We start from the raw sequence: 22,583 nt of genomic DNA on the forward strand, positions 1-22,583 counted from the left end.
TTTAGCTTAGATTCATGTTGCATGTTAGTTTAGCTTCAATTTTGCAATAATCTATCTCACATAGCTTAATAATGGTATTGTAACACTCTCATCCATGCTTAGAATAGCTACACTTTTCATATTCATTCTAGTTTAATCTTTAGTTGCATTGCATTCTTGGGGAACTCCTTGGGACATTTGCATTCTTGCATCTTGTCTTTGGAACCTCCCATTGCATGGTTTACTAGCAAGAAGAGTATCTCTAAGGCTCATCTAAGAGCCCTTGAACTTGAAATACACTCTCTTGCACTCCATGGATAGGGAGCTCTAAACCAGCATCCAAGCATTCCGAACTCATAGAATCGTTTGGATAGAACGGTTTAGAGTGGGACACTTTCGAGTGTACATTTTTGGCGCCCACCGTGGGGCTTGAATCAAGTTTCTAGCTCCATTTGCTTTTGTTTTTCATCTCTGGTTTTTTACAGCAGCATATTGGATCTAATCAATTACTTTTGTAGAATTATCACTTTGGTTTTAAAGCCAACCCATAAGTAGATTGGTTTGAAGGCCAAAAACTTAGTTGGTTTAAAGATTTGATTATATCTTTTAAACTGCTTGGAGTTTCGTTCTGAAATTTTTTTTGCAGGTTGGGTATGTACTCAAAATGTTTTAGTCTAATTTTTAGAGCATTTTGACATGATTTTCGAGAGTTATGAGTTTTTTTTTATTTTTCATAAATAGTCGTTTCTGATCGCAAATCAGCGCATTTTTCAAAAAAACTTACATTTTCGGAAAGGGTTTTCAATTCTAATGGGGGTTCTTTCTTTGTGTTTTGAATTTTGAGGTAGTATTAAGGATCAAAAACTCGATTTGATAAATTTGGCCTGTTTTGACAAAATCGATCTCTAGAGCGCAAATGAAGAGATTTTTTTAAATTTCTTGCATTTTTTGAAAGCTCTCTGATTTTTAACAGGGGTCTCTTCTTTTCATTTTTATTTTTAGATCCGAAATCATAGCAAACAAGTCCAATCTTGTTGACTAGGACAAAATCAAAGAGTAAAAATGAGAGCATTTGTGATTAACTTGCACTTTCTTTGCATGCACTTGGTTGGAAGATAAATTGGATTTTTGAGTCAACTAAGCACTTTTTATTGCAGTATTTTATGTTATTTTACACTAACTTGTGGTGCTAACAAGTTGTGATTGCAGGTTGCCATCTTTATGAAAAAAATTGAAGCATTGCATAAAAAGAACGCATGTCAAAGCTTCAAATGCGCAAGGGCTACTAAAATTGTTTGCAGGGCTGCCCAAAGCATAAAAACCCAAAATTTCTTGCTTTTTTGTTTTCATGTGTGGCATTGACTAATTGTTCATTTTTCATAAGCACATAAAACTTGTGATTGGAGTCTTTTGGTAATAGGAGAGTATGCTCTTCACCCTTGTGGTGAATCAGAAATCTTGACTTGCCATTTGGTTTCAAAAGCAAGGGGTAACTAAATATTCTTGGCGTGTTTGGGAGAAAATGATTGGAATAGGAGAGTATGCTCTTCACCCTTGTGGTGAACCAGAAATCTTGACTTCCAAAAGTTGATCCACTTTGTGTAGTTAGAATCCTTTAGAGGGTCTGCTCTCGGACAACCTGAGAGGAACAACCCAAGTGGGGACAAACAAATTACCCGGCTCTTCCAACCCACTATAAACTCAAGGCTATCAAGGACACAAAACCTTGGTAAACATAGTGTTTATCTTTGCCTAGTGTGATTGCTTATGGGATTTCGACCATAGGGAGATCACTAGGCAAGAATGCTTAAGGTACTCTTGTGGTCACGAGATCGGTTACTCACCGCAAGGTGAGGTGTCCCGTAATTGGGAGCAAGAGGAACACTATGAACGGAAGCCCTGTCTAAACACCCTAAGTTAGTAACTACCCTTTTTAGCCGCTCAACTTCTTGGTGCAAGGATTGATCCTAGTGGACTAATCGGATCACCCCAAGATTTACACTCACCATATGTGTTCCCTTGGTTATGCTTATGGCATTTCTATGACAAAGCCAATATCTCTTGTGGGCAACCACTTGGTGTGAGGCGAAGGAGCATCAAGCGTGGGCCAAGTTGTTGAGTAATGAACCATGTCCTTTAGGTAGATATTGCTTGATGTGTTCTCGAATGTGCTAGACCTATAAAAATCTTTGGAACATACACATGACGATAGTTCTAGGGATTTCTTTTAAGATGTCACATATGCTTGTATCATGCAAGGTTGCTTTGTCCCTTGCTTGATTGTTTGAATAATACTCCATGTGTCACTATCTTGCTTGGAAAGAAATTGCTTTTGAACATCAAATTTTCTATGCTATCAATTATGGTCAAACTTTGTCAACCAAGTCAAAATGTCAAGTGCAAACATTTTCTTGTGTTACTTACTAAGGGGGGTTTCATCATTTGGCTATGATTTGTTATGTCTCTAGTGCTTAAACATGCTTAAAGTGGTTCTTTGGTCTTAGTGCTCTAGGTCTTTTTGTCTTCATGGTCTATGCATGCTTGCTAGTTATCCTTTTGCTAAAATGGTTGCCTTGATTTCTTGACTACACTCTCGGGTTGGAGAGTTGTTCACTTGTCACCCTGCTTGCTCTATTTATTTGGCTATTTGGGCATCTTGCCTAGCTATTGACTTGAGTCATTCATGTCGTAAGTTTCTTGGACATATTGTTTGACAAGTCGCTTTAATCTCTCTCTACTATCTTGGCAAGTGAACACTCTACCTCCTATAGTTTCAACATCAAGTTATCTTCTAGGCTCTTTTATGCTTGGCTTTGCATCTAAAACTATGGGATCTAAACCTTGTGCTATCAAACCTTGGCCAAATCTAGATGATCATGATATCCTCCATGTCACTAAAGAGTTTCAAGATCTATATGCACAATACAAAGAACTAGAAGAGACAAATGATCTTTCTTACCTTCGTCTCTCTAAGCGCGTGATGGAAATGAAGTCTAAACTTGAGAAAAGGTTAGAGGAGAAGATTGCGTCATTAAATGAATCTTCCTTAAGGTCTTTACATGCATGTGAGTCACCTTCTTGGAGGTCATCCTCTTCTTCTAGGTCTACATGCTCTACTTCCAGACATCAAATGTCTTCATCTTCTAGATCTAAAGACCTCTTTAGAGAACAAGCAAGTGATACCTCCTTTGAGCCTATGCTAAAATTTCATGATGGAACTATCTTTGACCAAGCTAATGATGAAGACATGGATGCAAACCATTCACTTGAGAAACAACAAAAGGACTGTAGACATACTTTTGAGAGAAATTTTACTCCCTTGTGGAATTCTTATGATGATATTTTGAGAACACTTCTTGGCACCAAGCTCATCATGTTGCCTAAGTCTAGCTCCTATGGAAATCCATTCTTGGATACCTATTGTGCCTATCATCAATCTAATGACCATGCTACTTCTAATTGTATAGAGTTGAAACATAAAATCCAAGATCTCATTGATGATGAGATTGTTGATCTTGGAACCTCTAGTGACTCATGTGCTGAGGATACTTCTCTTGAACAAGATTACATTGATGAACCTATGTCTAGTAGTGGCTCCATTACATCTTCCACTTCCTCCAACACTCATGCATCTCCCAACACTTCAAAGCTTTCCAACATGCCTCTATCAAAAAAGGAACCTAATGCTTTCCACATCAACTACGTGTATCCTCAAGGGCTACCTCTAAAAGAAACTCAAGCTAACCTTCACTTGGTTGCAAACCTTTTCCATGCTACTAATCCTAAACATCCTCAACCTTCATGTAGTACTATGCCTAATCTAAACACTACTCCATTCACTTTTGATTCTCCCTTGTCCTTGGAAGTGGCTCCATGTCAAGAGGACTCTCAAAAAGAAAAAGCTATAAATGTCAAGAAAGATCAAGATCAAGCACCCTTTCATCTCTTTCAAGATATTTCCATTCCATATCCTATATCTTGTCCACCTCCTAAGTATGATGAAGATATCACTTCCACTATCTCCCTTGAGCTTACTAAAAATTATGAGAAAAGTTCTCTTCCTATGCTATCCAAAGCTACTTTTCAAGATCAAAGCATCCCCTCATGTTCTACTTCTCCACATCCACTTCAAAATTGTGCTCAAGCTTCAAGTGCTACTATTAAAAATGTTGTTCCTATCAAAGGTACTCATGAGTCTATTGATGGCTTTGACCATGTTGCTCATTCTAAAGATGTTGATATCCCTTCCCACTATCCCTTTGCATCTTCTAAATCTATCCTTGGTCCTTGTCTATCTAAGCTAAAGCATTCAAACCTTCCATCCATATTGGGGCCTTATGTTCCTCCATCTCCTACATTCACTCATAGCTCATTCCCTAACTCTCCTATATTACCTCAAGATCAACAAAGACACTCATCCTTGATGACTTTTCACCCATCTATACATCTAAACCAGTCATATCATCCTTATTCATCCACAAATCCCAAGTCCTTTGGAAGTGAGAATAAACATAAGAATCCATTGAAAAAGAAATATCACTATGTCCCATCTAATCGACATGTGAATGCTAAGAAGGAAAATGCACAAAAGAGACCACAAAGGTCCACTATTAAGAGAGCTAAATCAAAGCAAATGTGGGTTCCTAAATCCATCATTGAAGAAATGCACTCTCAAGCACCCAAAGAACAAGGAAAATCTAAAGCTATGTGGATTCCCAAGTCTCTTTTAAAAGACTTGAATATTAAAAATACTTCAAAGTTGACATTCAAGCTTCCAAAGGCTTCCATTCCATCTTCTTTCAAAAATCTTTCTAAAAATATTCCAAAGCCTTCCACTCCACTTTTTTCCAAATCTCTTCTACCACCTTATACATCTAAACCTCAAGCTACTTCATCCATGATTCCTCCATCATTCCAATACCCTTCAAGGTGTGTGTCAATGTTGATCTTGTCCAATATTTCAACTACCCTCATGAAATCCTCTAAACCTTACACCTCCTTTCTATACATGAACTCTTATCCTCCATATATTCTTCCTACTACCATTTCCCTTTCATCACCCTATCAACATCTTGAGCATACCAGTCTATGGTCTCGGCTTATCATGACTTATCTTTTCTATAGGAGCACTATCTACAAACAGCGTGAGCTCTTTCTAAAAATTCAAAAAAAAAATGAAAATGTACCTTGGTGAAAACCACTTCTTGTGGCACTTTGGTAGCAAAAGTAAACAGAAATAAATTTAACGTATGGTGAAAACTACTTCTTGTGGCACCTTGGATAAGTACCATGATGAAAACCTGGCAAACAGGGGTCATGCGTAATTCTTTCATTATCCATCTATCCCCTCTTCTCTCTTTGATCTTGACAATGTTGAGCTACCTTTGCATATTGGCTATCTTATCCACCAGATTTTCTATTGTGCTCTCTCATTCACTCATAGCCTCTATCTTGAGCTTTATTCTTATTGCTCTATCCCATTGCTATACTATCTAGTTGACCCCTTGGTCTTGATCATAATAAATGAAACATGGTTCTCATAGGTCTCTTGACATGGCTACTCTTTTGGACTACACACTTCATGCTATCTCACTCATTGGCTTCCATCTGTTATCTTCATGCTATCTCACTTGTTGGCTTCATTGCTTATCCTACATGCTATATTTCTCATTACTTCCATTGCTTATCCAAAACATGCTTCATATGACTATTTCACTTCTTTCCCTAGCTTGGGTACTCTTAAGGAGTCAATTCTTGAGGATCACTTTCACTTGCTTCGCATTCCTTTCTTATGCATCTTTGCTTATCCATCGGCTTGTTTCTCCATCATGTCCTATACCTTGCTAGACATTGGGAGAAAATGATGTGATCTTGCTTGAGAACTAGTGATCTCTAAAACCTTCTAAAACATCCAAAAAATCATATATGATGCTGAAAAAATCCTAAAAATCAAAAAATGTCCTTAAAAAATGATCATCTTAGTGAAAACCTAGCAATAGGCACTTTGATGTATCACCAAAAAAATTAAAAATACAAAAATACAAAAAAAATGAAAAAAGTCCTGAAAAAATCTGTCAAGTGGTGAAAATCTGGAAACAGGTGTTACTTGAGACCCTTGCACCTCTGTCTATCAATCTCAATCACACACTCTACTACACATTTCCTAGCTTGGAATTATTTCTTGTCCTTGTCTTGGGGGCACAACTGCTTAGCCTATTGAGGTATTCTTGTGCATTAGGGTTTCTTTGACAATTCACAAAATAGTGTTTCTCAACACTTCCCCCACCTTGACATCAAGTGTTTTTTAACACTTTACAGATAGTTTACCTATGGTCTCCGATGTCGCGATATTTCTCACTATCAGAATCAAGTCTTGAAGAAATGGCCAAGTGACTTGCACACACGCACTTTAACACTTAAACGACTGAGCTATGCTGATCTTTATCTACTTTGTGTGTTGTCTATGATGATTTCGTTGCCATGTGTTCCCTCCCTAATAGTCTTTCGAGGATGTCATTGACTAGAAGACTGGGGGCATGGGACATTTTTTCTTGATTTCTGCCTGTGGGTATACTTTTGTTTTTCTATAGTGTTGTAAGCATTTATGCTGGTCCTATTCAACACGTTGACTTACAAATGTATCATCCTTGACTGTTTTGCAAGACCACATTCAAGGTTTATCCTGGCATTTGTGCCTTGATACAGGTGTAATCTTACTAAATTAAACTTAGGGAATCTAATCGTGTAGTTATCTTGACTTACATGTCTCTGATGCTTAGATTGGATTTCCACATACCTATCTAATATCGATCATATTCATATCCTCATAGTTATACTAGTGATGGTTGTATGATCTCATGATGTCCCTAATAAATGCTCAATGATGAAATTAAGAGTCTAAATGTTATGTGCTTCTTGCTGGTAAACCACTTTGCATATTAGCTTGCATTTTAGGTTCATTTTCTAGCTTAGTCTTGCATTCTTGCATATGGGGAGAACTCTCTCTTCATCTTTTCATAGACATATCGGCTAACTCCTTTCACATATTTCTTTACTTTCTCCTTGTTCATGTCTTTTCACCTTAATCTTTCACTTCATCTCTTTTCTATCTTATCATCACATTATATAAAGTTTTGACCTCTTAAATAATTTCAACGTCCTAGATTCATTTTCGAGATCGAAATCCAAATTCGAGTTCATCTTGATGGTCAAAATTGTCTTTTAAAATTCTACTTTCTTTTTAGCAGTTAGCTGACCTTTTGAGGTCTAATCTCTGAATCATCACTAGGGCATCTTCATTTCTTCATCTCTTCATCATTTCCATACTTCATATCTACTTCAATTCACTGTTTCATGTCTAAAATCACCTTTCTACTCGTTTCGACTTAATTTTTATGCTATATCTTTCAAGGTCAACTCTAGTCAAACTGGGCATTTTATCAGTTTCTTATAGTCATTCTTGGATTCTAATCATCTATCTGTCATCTTGGACATTGCTATATTCTAATTTTTTCATGTCTAGCCAATTTTTGCATCCCCTTACCTCATTTCAATTTTGATCTCGAGGGGGCAAAAATACTCTATCACTGATCGCTACAGCTATCTATTTCTTCGGAGCATTTGTTTGATCTTTTCACTTGTTCTCGATCTATCTACTTTGCTAAGTGTTAGCATTCTTCTTGAATTCTAACATCATCTTTTCCTAGTGTTCAGTGCTACCACTATCAGGCTGTACATTTAGGACTTGCTATCTTTTTCTACATTTCATTCCTCAAAATCAGATATCTATATCTATCACCACCTACTTGGCTTTCTATTTTCTTTGACATAATGTGTTCTCAGATCGATCACGCATTAGTCAAAAAGGGGCAAATGTAATCACTTAAAAATGGTCATCTAGACTATTAGCCCCCTTTTCAACATTTTGGCTAAATTAATTTAATCACTTACCTAAGCCAAATTGCTAATAATCAATTTATTTGATTATAACCTATAGTTTGACTATACTATCCTAAGTTCATTATTTGATTAAAAGAACATGTCCCCTTTTAATTAAATAAAAGACCCCATTCTTCTAACCCACTTAAAGTGCACACATAAAGTCCTTTTTCTATTTTGCAATTAAAAAAAAAAGCTTTGTGACTTTTGTCTTATATGACAAGTCAACTTATATTCTATTGGTTGACTTGTGTGTGCACATGGATCACTCCTATTTTCAAATTCCACCGTTGATCATCCACCATCTTCATCTTGATCTCTACCATCCATACATCTTTAAAAGGAAGAGAGCTTTCCCCCTCAATCCATCCTCATTTTGAATATTGTTATGCTGCAGGTTTTCTAATAGGTTTCTTTGGAGCTTTGTGGAGAACTTCTATTTCTTGTCTACATTCTCTCATACCATAGCATTTTAGCTTAGATTCATGTTGCATGTTAGTTTGGCTTCTATTTTGCAATACTCTATCTCACATAGCTTAATAATGGTATTGTAACACTCTCATCCATGCTTAAAATAGTTGCACTTTTCATATTCATTCTAGTTTAATCTTTAGTTGCATTGCATTCTTGAGGAACTCCTTGGGACATTTGCATTCTTGCATATTGTCACCTCTCATTGCATGGTTTACTAGCAAGAAGAGTATCTCTAAAGCTCATCTGAGAGCCCTTGAACTTGAAATACACTCTCTTGCACTCCATGGATAGGGAGCTCTAAGCCGGCATCCAAGCATTCTGAACTCATGGAATCATTTGGATAGAAGGGTTTAGAGTGGGACACTTTCGAGTGTACAATCAAAAGCCTTTCATAAGCCTTCAACACATTAATTCTAGAATGCTTCAAGCTCATTTGAATGTACCTTCAATCCATTGTTTCTAATAATGCCTATGCACTTACTTTGCTTCCACATTTCACACATCAATACACTTAAAATCTTCCAAATGACTCTATCTTTCATTTATGCCCTAAAAGAGCTCAAACAAACATCTCTGAGTCAACCATGATGGAATATATCAACATGAAACATACTACAACAACAAAGGTTAGCAACATCAAACACCACCATGATAGAAGGAAAATGGAGGCGAACCAAATGGATAAATAAGTTTTAAATATTTTCGTGCCCTTTGGTCTCAAATCAAAGACAATGTGAAGACAACAAAGGAATATTACATTGAATTAATCCTTACTTTATCATCATCAAGACATTCTATATTATATCTAATTATACTAGTTCAAACATATTAAAAAGAAACAAAGCAAGCAATTTGTCAACTAGTTATTTAGATTTTGCAATTAGAATGATATTTGCTATAAAGCTAGAAAATTTAAAACATAAGGAAAGTTAGGTATAGAAAATATGAGAATATTATCCAAACCAAAAGAGAAAATATTGATAGACCCATAAGGAAAGTTAGGTATAGAAAATATGAGAATATTATCCAAACCAAAAGAGAAAATATTGATAGACCCATAAATGCGAAGTATTTTCATTTCTCCCTAAAACCCACTTCACCATCAAGAATACAATGTAATACTTAAGTCATTTCTAACTTTAGCTACATAATGAAAAATGATAAAAAATTGTATGCATCATAACCAAATATCTTTTAACTTAAGATGTTACTCACATAATATATCTTCAAGAATACATTCTTTTAACTTAAGATCTTACTCACATAATATATCTTCAAGAATAGAGGAATGTAGTAAAAATCCATGAGCAAGACACATAAATATTGGCATCATCAAGAATTAAATATTGGCATCATCAAGAATTAATAATCTATTACTTGTTACAATCAACTATGAATTTCAAAACTGTCAAATTTAAGAACTTTAGATTACCACATATTAAGATCATCATATTAGATATCCATTTTATCAAATAAAATATTTGACATCCAACCATGAACATTAGTCGTCTATACATAGATTATTATATTGGCACTTGCTCCATGACTATATAGAAAGCTAAGAACATGATTCATAGAGCATGATTTACTCTATTTGCACATGAGCATTTACATAAGACTTAATTTTATATCCTGTTATTTTATATCCCTCAATTTTATCACCGCTTCTTACTATTTAGTTATAATCTTTCAAAAAGGAAAATTAAAATTAAAAAATGATTTTTTATCATTTAGTGATAATATATAGTTATTTTATATATATGATTCACATTTTACAATATAAATGCCAATGACAATGTAAGATCTGAAAATTGGAGTCTAATTCTATGGCTGAAATTTTATTTGGGGCTAACTATAGTTGAATGGAATCCACTTTTTATTTGAGGCGAGTTATAGTTGAATGGAATCTAGTTTTTAAACTAGTAAAATAAGAGATTGAGATATTCAAACTTAAATCTTATTGATATTTTAATTAAGAAAGTTATTTGTGGGATTTAAGCAATAATTGAGTCACATACTTTTGATTTAACTTATAATTAATATAAATACCTTGGTGGATTGAGAAAATGCTCTCCAACACAAAATAATTGGACTAATTGGACTAGATCAAAATAGGTTTTATATTCACTTCGAAGGCAAGATCAGATGAAACTTTGTTGCAATTATTTTATTTAATATTTTAATTTGCACCACAAATTGAAAAATGAGTCTAATAAATAAAGTTTAAAACAATTTAAAATTTTGAAAAATGAATAAATTCAGGATTATAAATCCTCTTAATACATTAACGATTATTTAATAATTTCTAAAATTAAAATCTTAATAAAAGTTTCAAAAAGCCATTCCTATTTTTTCAAATTGTAACATATTTCTGATTGAACATAATGGAAACACTTGCCCGGCAAACCCCGGAATGACGTACAAACAGAGAAATGGCATTTTTAAAGTAATTTTACGGCATTCGAATTTTGCGACGAAAGTCTCGCGATCTCTAACATGGTCGTCGAGCAGAAAATATTTACTAATTTTATTTTATAAAGAAGAAACGGTAATATGAATTCAATGTATAATATGTTTAATAAACAAGTTTCTTTGACTTTTCAATGTTGAAAACAACTTATCATATGTACACAAAAAAATATGATATTAAATAATAATAACAATGAAGCCAAAAATACTTATCGCATAACGTGTGAGAAATTTATTCAAGCTCTATGCGTTGCCACCTTGACAAAGGCACTGATATTAACGTGCGCTTACAAGAAATGGGTGTTGGCAAACCCCACACTCTACTGTTTCTGTACCAGAACTTGGTACACGGACCTGTAAAAGAAATTTAATCATCTCAGTAAGGATGTAACGATTTATTAAAAGAGGCAACCTGATATTAGCATGATGCTTGTCACACACCATCATTTGTGTTTAAGAGTGAACATTACATATAAAAAAAGAAACTATTATGGTTAAAAGTCGACCAAAACTAAAACTGAGTAGGATGTAGTTCTCAGATGGTTGCTACTAGTGTGAAAAACCAAAAAATGCTAAATTATAACATGTAAATGCATTACCAAATGTCTTGCAAAATCAGCAGGTATAGAAAAACACCTGTAAGTGTACTGTACATGTTGGACAAGCAACCTCTTTCGTGCGTTTAGTAGATCCCTCTGAATTAGTCTGGCTGGACCAAATAGAAGATGGACCACTGCTGCCACCAGACTCTGCAATATAATGCTATAATTAGAACCTTATCACAAGTACCATTGGAAACAGAGTTTTGTGGCAGTAGATGGTCTTCAAGAACTCACCAGTGTTTGCCTTGCGATTTCTACCCATTTCCTCCTGTCATTCATAACAACAATTATACTGTCAAGTTTAGAACCCAATTACCAAACATAATGCCAGAAAAGTAAGAGTGAATATCTTTCTCTCTAACAAGGTGAAAAGTTCAGTACCATGGATATAAAGCTCTATATGTGATTTTTGAGTAAACATCTGAACACATGAATTTCATTTACATATCTGCTCTTATCTTAACTGCGAGATCCTTATGGCCTATGATAGGTGGTTACTGATCATATTACAAATTTTCTGTGTTACCTGATACACCCAGAAACCGCCCCCCATAATAGCTGTATCAAGGTATGGATTCACCATGGGTTATACCCGGATGCACCCAGGGGAGTTATGCCTGTTTGCGCCCAGGTTTACCCAAAGGCACTGAGCACCAAAAAGTAACCAAAAGGGATATTTTCCAACTTTTTGCATCCGATCATTCTAAAACACCCACTTAAAAGCATCATCCCATAGAGTTGGTCTTCTTTTTTTTAGCTCTCTTCAATCTCTCTTCTCATTTTGCCATTTTGAAGAGCAGATGATATATTTATATGGCATTTGAGATAACATTGAAGTTCCGAACTATCAATTGGCATTTAATATTATTTATCTTTATCGCTGTCATTTTGGAAGTTGGCATTGACAAATGATGGAGTAGCATACTATCCAATGGTTTTTAATGGACAACTCTGTATATTTCTTTAATTTTTTATGCTTTTGTATGTGTACAAATGTATATGTACATATATGTTTGTGTGTGTAACTATATACTACATTAACTGCACCCAGGAAAAATAATTGTCATACTGGCATCACTTGGGAGTTGCAACTCAGACAAGAGGATGCTGCCCCTCAAAAAAGGCTTTTCTAATAATCAACCATTCTGCTTATATTTGATATTTCATGATTGTTACATGGCTGTACGCTCCATGGTTGATCTTATACAAATTTATTCTTCTTCCATCGTTAGTATGAAGTCGTCAAAAGTACCTGTTATATTTCTACACTAGAATAATTTCATTACACACATTTGTTAAATATTTCCTTGGTGGTACTTTCAAATAGAAAAGATACCATAGTTTCAAGTTTCAACCACAAAGAAAACCATGAGACACTTCCAAATAGATCCAAAGCTATCTTTGTGGAACAAGGTTACCATGAAAGTTTGGCTGGATACAAAATCTTTCCAAACAGGAAAAAATAGCGGAACCAAACCCAAAAAGAAGTTGGGCAGCTGTTCTCTATTTCTTAGCATATAAGGAATTCAGATTTCTTTGTGTGTAATATCCCATTTTTGGGATTGCCCTAATTTTTGCCATAGAATCACAAATTCCATTAAAATAAAGAATTGTAAGATGGTTACAGATATAACTTAACCATTTAAAATACCTTTTAACAAGGTAAACCTTCATTTATGTTCAAATAATCACCAAATAAGGAGCAAGTATATGCAAACTGACTATATTGTTAGAGTAGTATAATTTACCCATATGATTATGGATTCAGACTATCCTTGTGATGTAACTCACACCCATTCCACCACAAGACTCTTGCCTTTGTATTATGTAGCATAAGCCCATTCCACTGCAGCCCTGTTGGTAAACAGATTTGTCACTGTGAAGTTACTTCTGAAAATGACCCCGTTAGCCCCGTGAACAGTGACAAGTGTGCCAACAATTGGAAAGATCGCAATTGATCACTATCAGATACAATCTTCCTCTGCGTTTGAGAGGGGCAATTCCCTCGTAAAAAATGGGTATTTGTGATTTTTCAATGAAAATGTATTCAAACTTAGAAGATCAAAAGAAAGCTATTGATGATGAATGCACCACATGACTTCAAAGCTTCCCTAAACTGATGTGAACTGTTTAACGAACACAACCACGAACTATGCTTGAAAGTTATCATTAACACAATGCAAATTCAATAATTCATGAATATTTACACAAAACTATGAAAATACTCATCACAAAGAATCAACACTTTGACCATTTAGAGGTATGGAAAAAGAACCAAAAATGCAAGTTCCTTTATTTCCTTGCACCAAGAACATAATGTCGATTACAAAGACAACCTCTGTGCACACTTTCAAAAAATTGTCTCATCACCGAAACATTGGTGTTTCCATATTCCAAATTCCAAAAAGCCCCCCATTACATGACAGGAGCCGTGTATTTATAGGCTCTAGAAGATAACTACCTATAAGCTACCCTTTCGAGTTCGCAACGACCTCAAAAGTTAAAGTTTGGGAAATTGGGATGAATTCAAAACTAACTCATGCAAACTTTGACCTCTAAAAGCTAACCTAAACTTAAGGAAAGCTAAGATCTTAACTTCAGTTATAATAAGTAACAAAGTCACTTTCACCTGCAAAGAAAGACCAAAATGCTGATTTCATTAAGGTATCCTTCCATCTTCATCTTTTTCCTTCATTTATCCTCACTTCACCACCTGAATAGTTGAAAGTGCTATAAGATAGTCGTAAAGCCAAGATGAGCTTAATATCTATTTTCCATCCATGAGTAACCTTAATAGCTATTATAGAAGAGTATTTTCCATTGGTAAACGCATCTCAACATAGTACACATGTTCTTTAACAATTTTGGATTCTTTTGACAAGTTACAATCTTACCAATCACACTAACTCATTCCTTTGTCACTTTCATTGAGTTCCCCAATGAAATATTATCATCACCCCTTCCTTGATTTGAATAATAATCGAAGTCCTATAATGTTTTGATGGCATTCAAGATTCTTTGGCATTTATGCAAACCCTTTGTGTTATCTATCATGACATCACAAGTCCTTGTTGGCATTACGTCAAAAGTAGCATAGTTCGTGCTTCCATCTTTTGAATGCATACTTGCCACATATAATTTTATCTATATTTCATAACAAGAAACCATATTCTGAAACTCTCATTTTGGTGCATGAAGGTTGCAAGGCATTATGCGTAATGATTACTTCAATCAGTACATCCTCTGTATATTGTGTTCATTTTACATCCTGATACAACATCTCACTATTCAACATTTCAAAAGTTCCTAATTTGGTGATATGGGCATAGAGGATCGACTTACTCTTTCCATTTGCATTTGCCTGAGAGTTTCTATAGTTCTTTCCAACACATCCATTTGGTGCATTTGTTGTGGTCATTGAGCTTCCTATGCTCTAATTGCTATCCATATTTTACTTGAAATTTTGGGTTGGGCATTGGCTTATGGATTCCATGTATTGCACCTTTTGTTTTTTAGTCCAAAAGATATCGGGCTCCTTTTGCCCTGATTTCAGATGGAGCATTGAGCATTTTGTAACACAATTCACATACCTGTTACATGGCACTAGGTGTGGCCAATACGAAGGGATTTCGATTAGCAATTACCAACAAATGTCCCTCTTCCTTTCTTGTGGATGATCGCTGCTTTAAATCGTTCAAACTGTTAAATCAATTACCATAGTTGCGAGTTGGGGAGTCAGGGCATTTGAAACATATTATGAGCTCTTACTTTGGTCGACGGTTATTTTGAACATCAATTTTTGTTCTCATTCCTGCAAATGCTTCCAACACTCGGATGAGACATTATTTCTCAAGACATTCTGTGAAACAGTTCATGCGCCTTGTCTAAGCTTCCATTGATGCGTGACTATGACCAAACTCGCACATTGAAGAGTGGGAAATGGTCAGTGGTTTTCTTGTTGCACCTATATTCAAGGATTCCAAACCTATTGCAATGTTCAGCTTTCAATCATTATCCAATGTGCCACATCTATGCTGGATGGGTGCCTTTGTGAGATTTATGTTTACACCTGCCGCCTGGATTTTCTTGAAATCATTATGTCAAACAGTCACGTGCCTTGCCTACACACCACAATTTAGCATATGGATTTGTAAGAAAAATGTGTGGTTTAGCAAGGCAATGCTATCGAAAGGGAAGGAAAAGCTTCCATTGCACTCGACCAAACTAATTCACCTGCCTAGTCTGCAATTGTTGACTGAACATATGCATACATGTAAAAACATCTCCAACTCCGCTTTAGGCATAATATCAAACAGTGTGTGCCTTTTGATTCTTTCAGTTGAAGCAAATAGAAGCTCCAATGAAAATTACTCGTTTTATGGCATGATAGTTTGGTTTTGATTTCCTCGCACTGAATACTTGCTACATCCTCCAGCTCACTTCAATATACCATCTTCATTATACCTCCCCTAACTTTATGTTCTGTATACACACACAACAAAACACATCTTCCATGGCATTACCGTGAATATTTCATGAGGTCAATCTCTATTACTGCAACTTGAATGTATGTCAAAATAGTGTGCCTGTCATTAGTTGAGTGTCTATCATTAGTTTTGAGCAACTTTAGTTTGTATTTCAAAGGTAGTTATACAAATTTGGGTTCAGGATTAGATTAGGGAAAAAACTTTTAGATGAAGTTCAAATTCAAACTCAAACCTCTTAACCTTTGTTAGTAAACAGATTGTCCTTCTAAGAAATAACGAAATAAACTGACTCTTAAATGCCCAGAGAGAAGAAAAAACAATTTAACAGTTGGATGAGTTATCCGAGGCTGATAACCCTCCTCTAAATTGATAGGCACAACTCCCTTGTTGAAGGATTTATAATAAATTGAATAATAGGATGTATCTTTAACCTGAAGATACCAAGGGTTTCTGACATTCATTCATAAACATGAATAAATGTGATTGTTGGATTTAGATTATAGCAAAGAGAGAAAGATCAGCAAATAGCCACACGACCATTCATCCAATCCTTCTTAACATTGCAAAGGAAATAAAAGAAAACATTATATATTCTACAAATTACGAGTAACCACAAGACTGCATTCAAAACATGAAAGATGTGACCACACGATCAACATCAATCCAAGAAAGATATATTCAGACACAAAATCAGATCAACATAACTTTCTCTTCATTTTATACACAAAACAAAGGAAATCACATAATATGCCTGTCCCTGATATAACAAACCACTTTTGCAAAAAAATAAAATATTCTTCAATTATTCCCATGAAATGTCTCTTTACTGATTTTATATGATATTTCAAGCCTCAAATCAGATCTTTAAAATCAAACAACCAATATTTCAAAGATCCACCAATTTCTCAATAAACCCCAAATCGGGTATGCCAGAAATAGTGCCAAAAGCTTCACAACTTCACCTATTATTAATAAATCTGAAAGTGGACATTTTTACAGAAATTTGAGCAACATAACAACTTATAAAATGACATTTCCAGATTGTATAACATGCACACAATAGCTCCCAAACAAAGGACAAAAACAATGCTCATCGAGCTCCCGAAAATAGCACAAAATAGCCCAGAATCACCACAAAGACTTAATAATCTATCACAGAAGTATAATCATATCCAAATACATATATTCAGCTCTATTTTAACATTTAAAAGTCTGATATACAGAAGCAACCCAAACTGATATGAAATACTCAACCAGAAACACCAAACTCTTACAAAAAATACACCCGAAAACTCACAAATTTGTACTGTTCAGCACAAAGGCAAACTTTGCATGAGCATGCACATGGAATGGCTTCAAACTCCCGTCCGTAGCCTTCCTGGAAACCTGCAAACTCCCGTTCTTGGGCCTCCTTCTTCACAGGTTTGGTAGCCTCTGAAGAACAACAAAGCAATGCGCAAAAATCAAGTTCTAGAATGAGCCCAAAATGCCTCCAAACTCCTTAAAAAAGGGCATAACCCTAACTCACGTCCAAGAGGGGTTAATAAAACATATTTTAATAATAATTTTCATTTATTAGTCCATTAGCTTCCAAAGATTATCCCCTTTTTCCGAAACTTCACATTTTTGGGCCTGCCTGCCTTAGAAAAGATTATTATTTTTAATTATTTGAAAAGAGGACATGACATCCCATGTTACAAAACAAAGCATATGACCCCCCTTTAGCAGCCACACAACATGCAAAAGAACCCTTATTTTACTATTTTGCAACATATTTATCCTCTTATCTTTCAGGTGACTTCTTAGTTATCATAACTGATTCTTGGAAAACCTCTTATTTGTCTGCCCTCTTCTTTTCAACTTCCTCTCCTTTTTCTGCTTTATAAAGTACATCTATCAAAATATGCAATTTGGTGATGAGATGCTGTCATGATTTCATAATTTTCATTTCCAATTTTGATAATTCATGCCAATGCTCATAACTTTTAATCTGTAAGTTATCTTGCAAAACCGTTTGGAGAGGATTTACAAAACTAGGATTGAAAAACATATCCGAAAATCAGCTCAATCCAACAGTTGGATTAAAAATTATGATGCCTGCATTGGTACCCTGCTTTTCCTGTCAGAAAATATGTAATTACAGGTTGCTGCTGTTAAAAATTGAACAGCTTGAACCTGCGAACTTGAACTTTGAACTTGAACTTGTTGGTTCAAGGTTCAAGTTCAATATGACAACTTTCCAACCTAAGATTTCGAACCAAGATGATTCTGAACTATCTGAACACGTGAATTGGTTGAACCTTTTGATCTGCTTTACCCTTGAACCATTGGACTACTTGTGACCTCATATCTGAATCTAAACCAACACCTTGAACTTTGCACTTTAACTTGGTTCAAGGTTCAAGTTCAACATGAACTTGCCAATCTAAACCTTGGTGATTCTGAACTATTTAAACACTTGAACTGGTTGAACCATTTGAACTAGTTTCTCTTAAGAAATCAAACCACTAGGTTGCATGCAACTCTGAACCACCACATTTCAAAACAACGAACTTGAACTTGAACTTGGTTGTTCAAGGTTCAAGTTCAACATGAACTTCAGGCTATCCGTTTTGATAGGCTTGAAATAAAACATCAATATCTTTTACATCTGATGGAATTTTGCCAATCGCTCCAGTAAGAAGTTGGAAATTTTGTCTCTTAACAACATATCCAAAATGGAGAAAAATCCGATTGTTGAATTTGGAGATATTGCCCCCAAAACAGGATTGACAATTTGAGGTTTGTACTTTAAACCTTGAACTTCTGCAACTGCACCTAAACTTTGAATCTGAAATCTGAACCACTGATTTATTGTGTTTGAACCTCAGACCTTGATCTTTGAGCTCCAAACCATGCATTTAAAACTTTCAAACTTCAAACTTTAAAGTTTGAACTGAACTCTCAAACTAAAGAATCTGCCTTTCGAACGTTGAACCTTGAACCTCCCAGTTCAAAGTTCAAGTTCAACACACTCTTGGAACACTATCTCTTTTACAAACCAAGCCTTACAAAAGCACCATTAGCAATAAGAATTCATGAGAAAATAAATAATCCAAGACTCGCCTCTATAGGACTGGTTCTCACAACTTTAAAACTCATGTGCTAAAAACATGGCAATAGCTGGCTCTGAGTAGGGATGTGGGCCTCAAGGGACATAAAGAATCCAGCAATCTTTGGTAAAGACCAATGTCATATCCATTTGGAAATAGAGTCATGGGAAACAGAGATCGAGAGGACTACTTGTAGAGATAGGAAGAGCAAGAGGATAAAGAAAGCCAAAACACTTAAACTACCACCACCACAAAAGCGACAAACCAAACCGGCAAAGCAAACAAAACCAACCAACAAAACTAAACACCACCAAAAGCTAAGAGAGCAACAAGCTATTTACAAGCATATACAAGTGAGAAAAACTCAACACAGGAACCAGAGCTGAGGAAAACTTACGCAAAACCATTTACGGGCTGAGAGAAGAAAGAACCCTTTCAGAACAATAGACAGCTTCCGAATGAGATAGCTTGGCATAACCTACACATGACGACCTCCTTACTGCTGCAAGCTGAATGGAATACGTGGAAAAGCCTCGTGAACCAACGCTCAACTCCAAATAACTATTGCTCATCATAGACCTCTGCCTTTGCTTGAGTCTCCAGTATAGAACTCTCCAGACCACCTTCAATTGGTGGCTGAAAAAATTTGGCTCAAATATTTTCACAAAGAAATTCATTTCATCTATATTGTTAGCATCCATGAAAACCTTACTTTTGGAAAGACTTTCAGCATTAGCAACATGCTCTGAATGGGGAAATGCTTCATCTAGCATAGGATCAAGCATGAAATAGGTAGGTTTCATCAAATTTTGCTGCTACTACTGCAGAAAATATTTCATTACAGCCAAATGTATTAATCAAATCAGCATTTAAATTTTTACCTATGAAATCTTCATACTTGATCGCTGGTAGGAGTTCTTCAATAATTTCTTCCTTATTCAAAGAATCATTATCACTTGCAGCTGCTAGATTTGGAAATTCTCCTCACGTGCTATTTCTCTCAGCACTCGCTATCCCAAGAGAAAAGAGATAGTCTTCCTCATCCAAACATGATATCTGGAATAGAGGGTTCTCTGTGTGTCCATAAGATTCTATTGGCAGGTATAAAGTATGAGGCCTGCTCCAGGTAACCTTATCCTTTAGTTCTATGAACAATTCCTCTACCTTGCTTGCTGCTGCATTTGGACTTGAAAATTCCTTGATCAAGCGGGTTGCATCATTATTATCCAAGCATTTACCTTTGGAATCTACTTTCTTGATTGCTAACAGGAACTCTTCAATAATCTTGTTTTTATTCAAAGAATCACCCCCCAGCTGAATCGTAAATGCTTGAGCATGCGCAACCTTCTTTCTACCACACAATGCTGCATACATCGCATCTTTTTCTTTTGCTATTAAACTTATGGAATCCAAAGGACTAATCTTTTCAGATTGCATGAGTGGCTGAAAATATTCATTTTTGAGTTGGTGAGAGGAAGAAGAAATACCAGTACTTTTATCCTTAGAAAGAAGAATGGACTCAGGAAGATTTCCTCCACTTATGCATTCAAGACCATGCTGATTTGGATTCACCAATGCTTGTTCTTCATGAGGTCCAGAGATTTCTTGTTGGACCTCTTTCTTATCCATAATAAGGTAGTTGTATGAGAGGGATGAGACTTGAATAACTGGGGCCTCAATGTCGTCTGTTTCTAGCTCATTTTGAAGCAGCTGTACTCTTTTCTTATATTCTTCCAAATCTTTCAGTTTGTGGAACCTGTGACACAAGCTCCTCCATAGCAGGGTAGAAGTATGATCATCTTCAAGGCTAAGATTGGTTTTCACAGCATGTGAAATACTCTCTTTGCAGTGCTTCCACAAATCTTGCAGCACTTCGTCATTGATCTTGTTGATGTCCAAGATGGTAGGTTCGGGTCTTTTCTTCTTTAAGAACCTTCTTTCAAGCATGGTCATTATACAAAGTCACCAGTGTCCTATACACAGAGACGAAATGAAGACCAAGAAACCAAAAGGCGGGCACTAGATCCTCATTTTCGGTCCCCAGCAGAGTCGCCAAATATCTGTACGTAAACAGACTGTCCTTCAAAGAAATAATGAAATAAACTGACTCTTAAATGCCTAGAGAGAAGAACAAACAAAACTAACAATTGGATAAGTTATCATAGGCTGATAACCCTCCTCTAGATTGATAGGTACAGCTCCCTTGTTGAAGGATTTACAACGAATTGAATAATAGGATGTATCTTTAACCTGAAGATACCAAGGGTTTCTAATATTCATTCATAAACATGAATAAATGTGATTGCTGGATTTAGATTATAATGAAAGGAGAAAGATCAGCAAATAGCCACACAACCATTCATCCAATCCTTCTTTACATTGCTGAGGAAATTAAGAGAACATTATTTATTCTACTAATTACAAGTAACCACAGGACTGCATTCAAAAGACAAAAGACGTGACCACATGATCAACATCAATCCAAAAAAGATATATTCAGACACAAAATCAGATCAACATAACCTTCTCTTCATTTTATACACAAAACAAAGGAAATCACAAAATTTCCCTGTCCTTGAGATTACAAACCACTTTTGCAGAAAAATAAAATATTCTTCCCTTATTCCCCTGTTACAAAATAGAACATATGCCCCCCTTTTAGCAGACACATATGTAGAAAAAGAAGAACCCTTATTATGATATTTTGTTGCATATTTATCCTCTTATCTTTCAGATGACTTCTCAGTTATCATAACTGATTCTTGGAAAACCTCTTATTTATCTACCCTCTTCTTTTCAACTTCCTCTCCTTTTTTTGCTTTATAAAGTACATCTGTCAAAATATGCAATTTGGTGATGAGATGCTGTCATGATTTCATAATTTTCATTTCTAGTTTTGATAGTTCAAGCCTATGCTCATAACTTTTAATCTGTAATTTATCTTGCAAAACCGTTTGGAGAGGATTTACAAAACTAGGATTTATAGAACATATCCAAAATCAGCTCAATCCAACAGTTGGATTAAAAGTTATGATGCCCACACTGAGACCCTACTTTTCCTATCAAAAAATATGTAATTACAAGTTGCTTCTGTTAAAAACTGGACAGCTTGAGCCTACAAACTTGAACTTTGAACTTGAACATGGTGGTTCAAGGTTCAAGTTCAATATGACAACTTTCCAACCTGCAATTTCAAACCAAGATGATTCTGAACTCTCTGAACAGGTGAATTGGCTGAACCTTTTGCTCCGGTTTACCCTTGAGCCATTGGACTACTTGTGACCTCATATCTAAATCTACACCAACACCTTGAACTTTGAACTTGAACATGAACTTGGTTCAAGGTTCAAGTTCAATATGAACTTGCCAATCTGAACCTTGGTGATTCTGAACTATTTAAACACTTGAACTGGTTGAACCATTTGAACTAGTTTCTCCTATGAAATCAAACTACTGAGCTGCATGCAACTCTGAACCACCACATTTCAAAACAACGAACTTGAACTTGGTTGTTCAAGGTTCAAGTTAAATATGAACTTCAT

At 35.5% G+C, this 22,583-nt stretch overlaps 1 protein-coding gene across 1 annotated transcript in view; it reads right to left on the reverse strand.

Annotated features, from left to right (window-relative positions):
- Window positions 1-10,896: 10,896 nt before the first annotated feature.
- Window positions 10,897-22,583, reverse strand: part of LOC149567620 (RING/FYVE/PHD zinc finger superfamily protein) — a 28,160-nt gene continuing 16,473 nt past the window's right edge. Inside the window, exons 8-10 of the mRNA XM_089820874.1 lie at window positions 11,697-11,730; window positions 11,497-11,609; window positions 10,897-11,214 (exon numbers count right to left, since the gene is read on the reverse strand). Of these exons, the coding sequence (XP_089677000.1) occupies window positions 11,137-11,214; window positions 11,497-11,609; window positions 11,697-11,730 (225 nt within the window). The 3' untranslated portion in view covers window positions 10,897-11,136. The remainder of the gene's footprint in view (window positions 11,215-11,496; window positions 11,610-11,696; window positions 11,731-22,583) is intronic.

This window comes from Cupressus sempervirens, chromosome 3 (assembly GCF_028749045.1).
Source record: "Cupressus sempervirens isolate cs-2001-9-10 chromosome 3, ASM2874904v1, whole genome shotgun sequence".
In the NCBI taxonomy this organism is placed as follows: domain Eukaryota; kingdom Viridiplantae; phylum Streptophyta; class Pinopsida; order Cupressales; family Cupressaceae; genus Cupressus; species Cupressus sempervirens.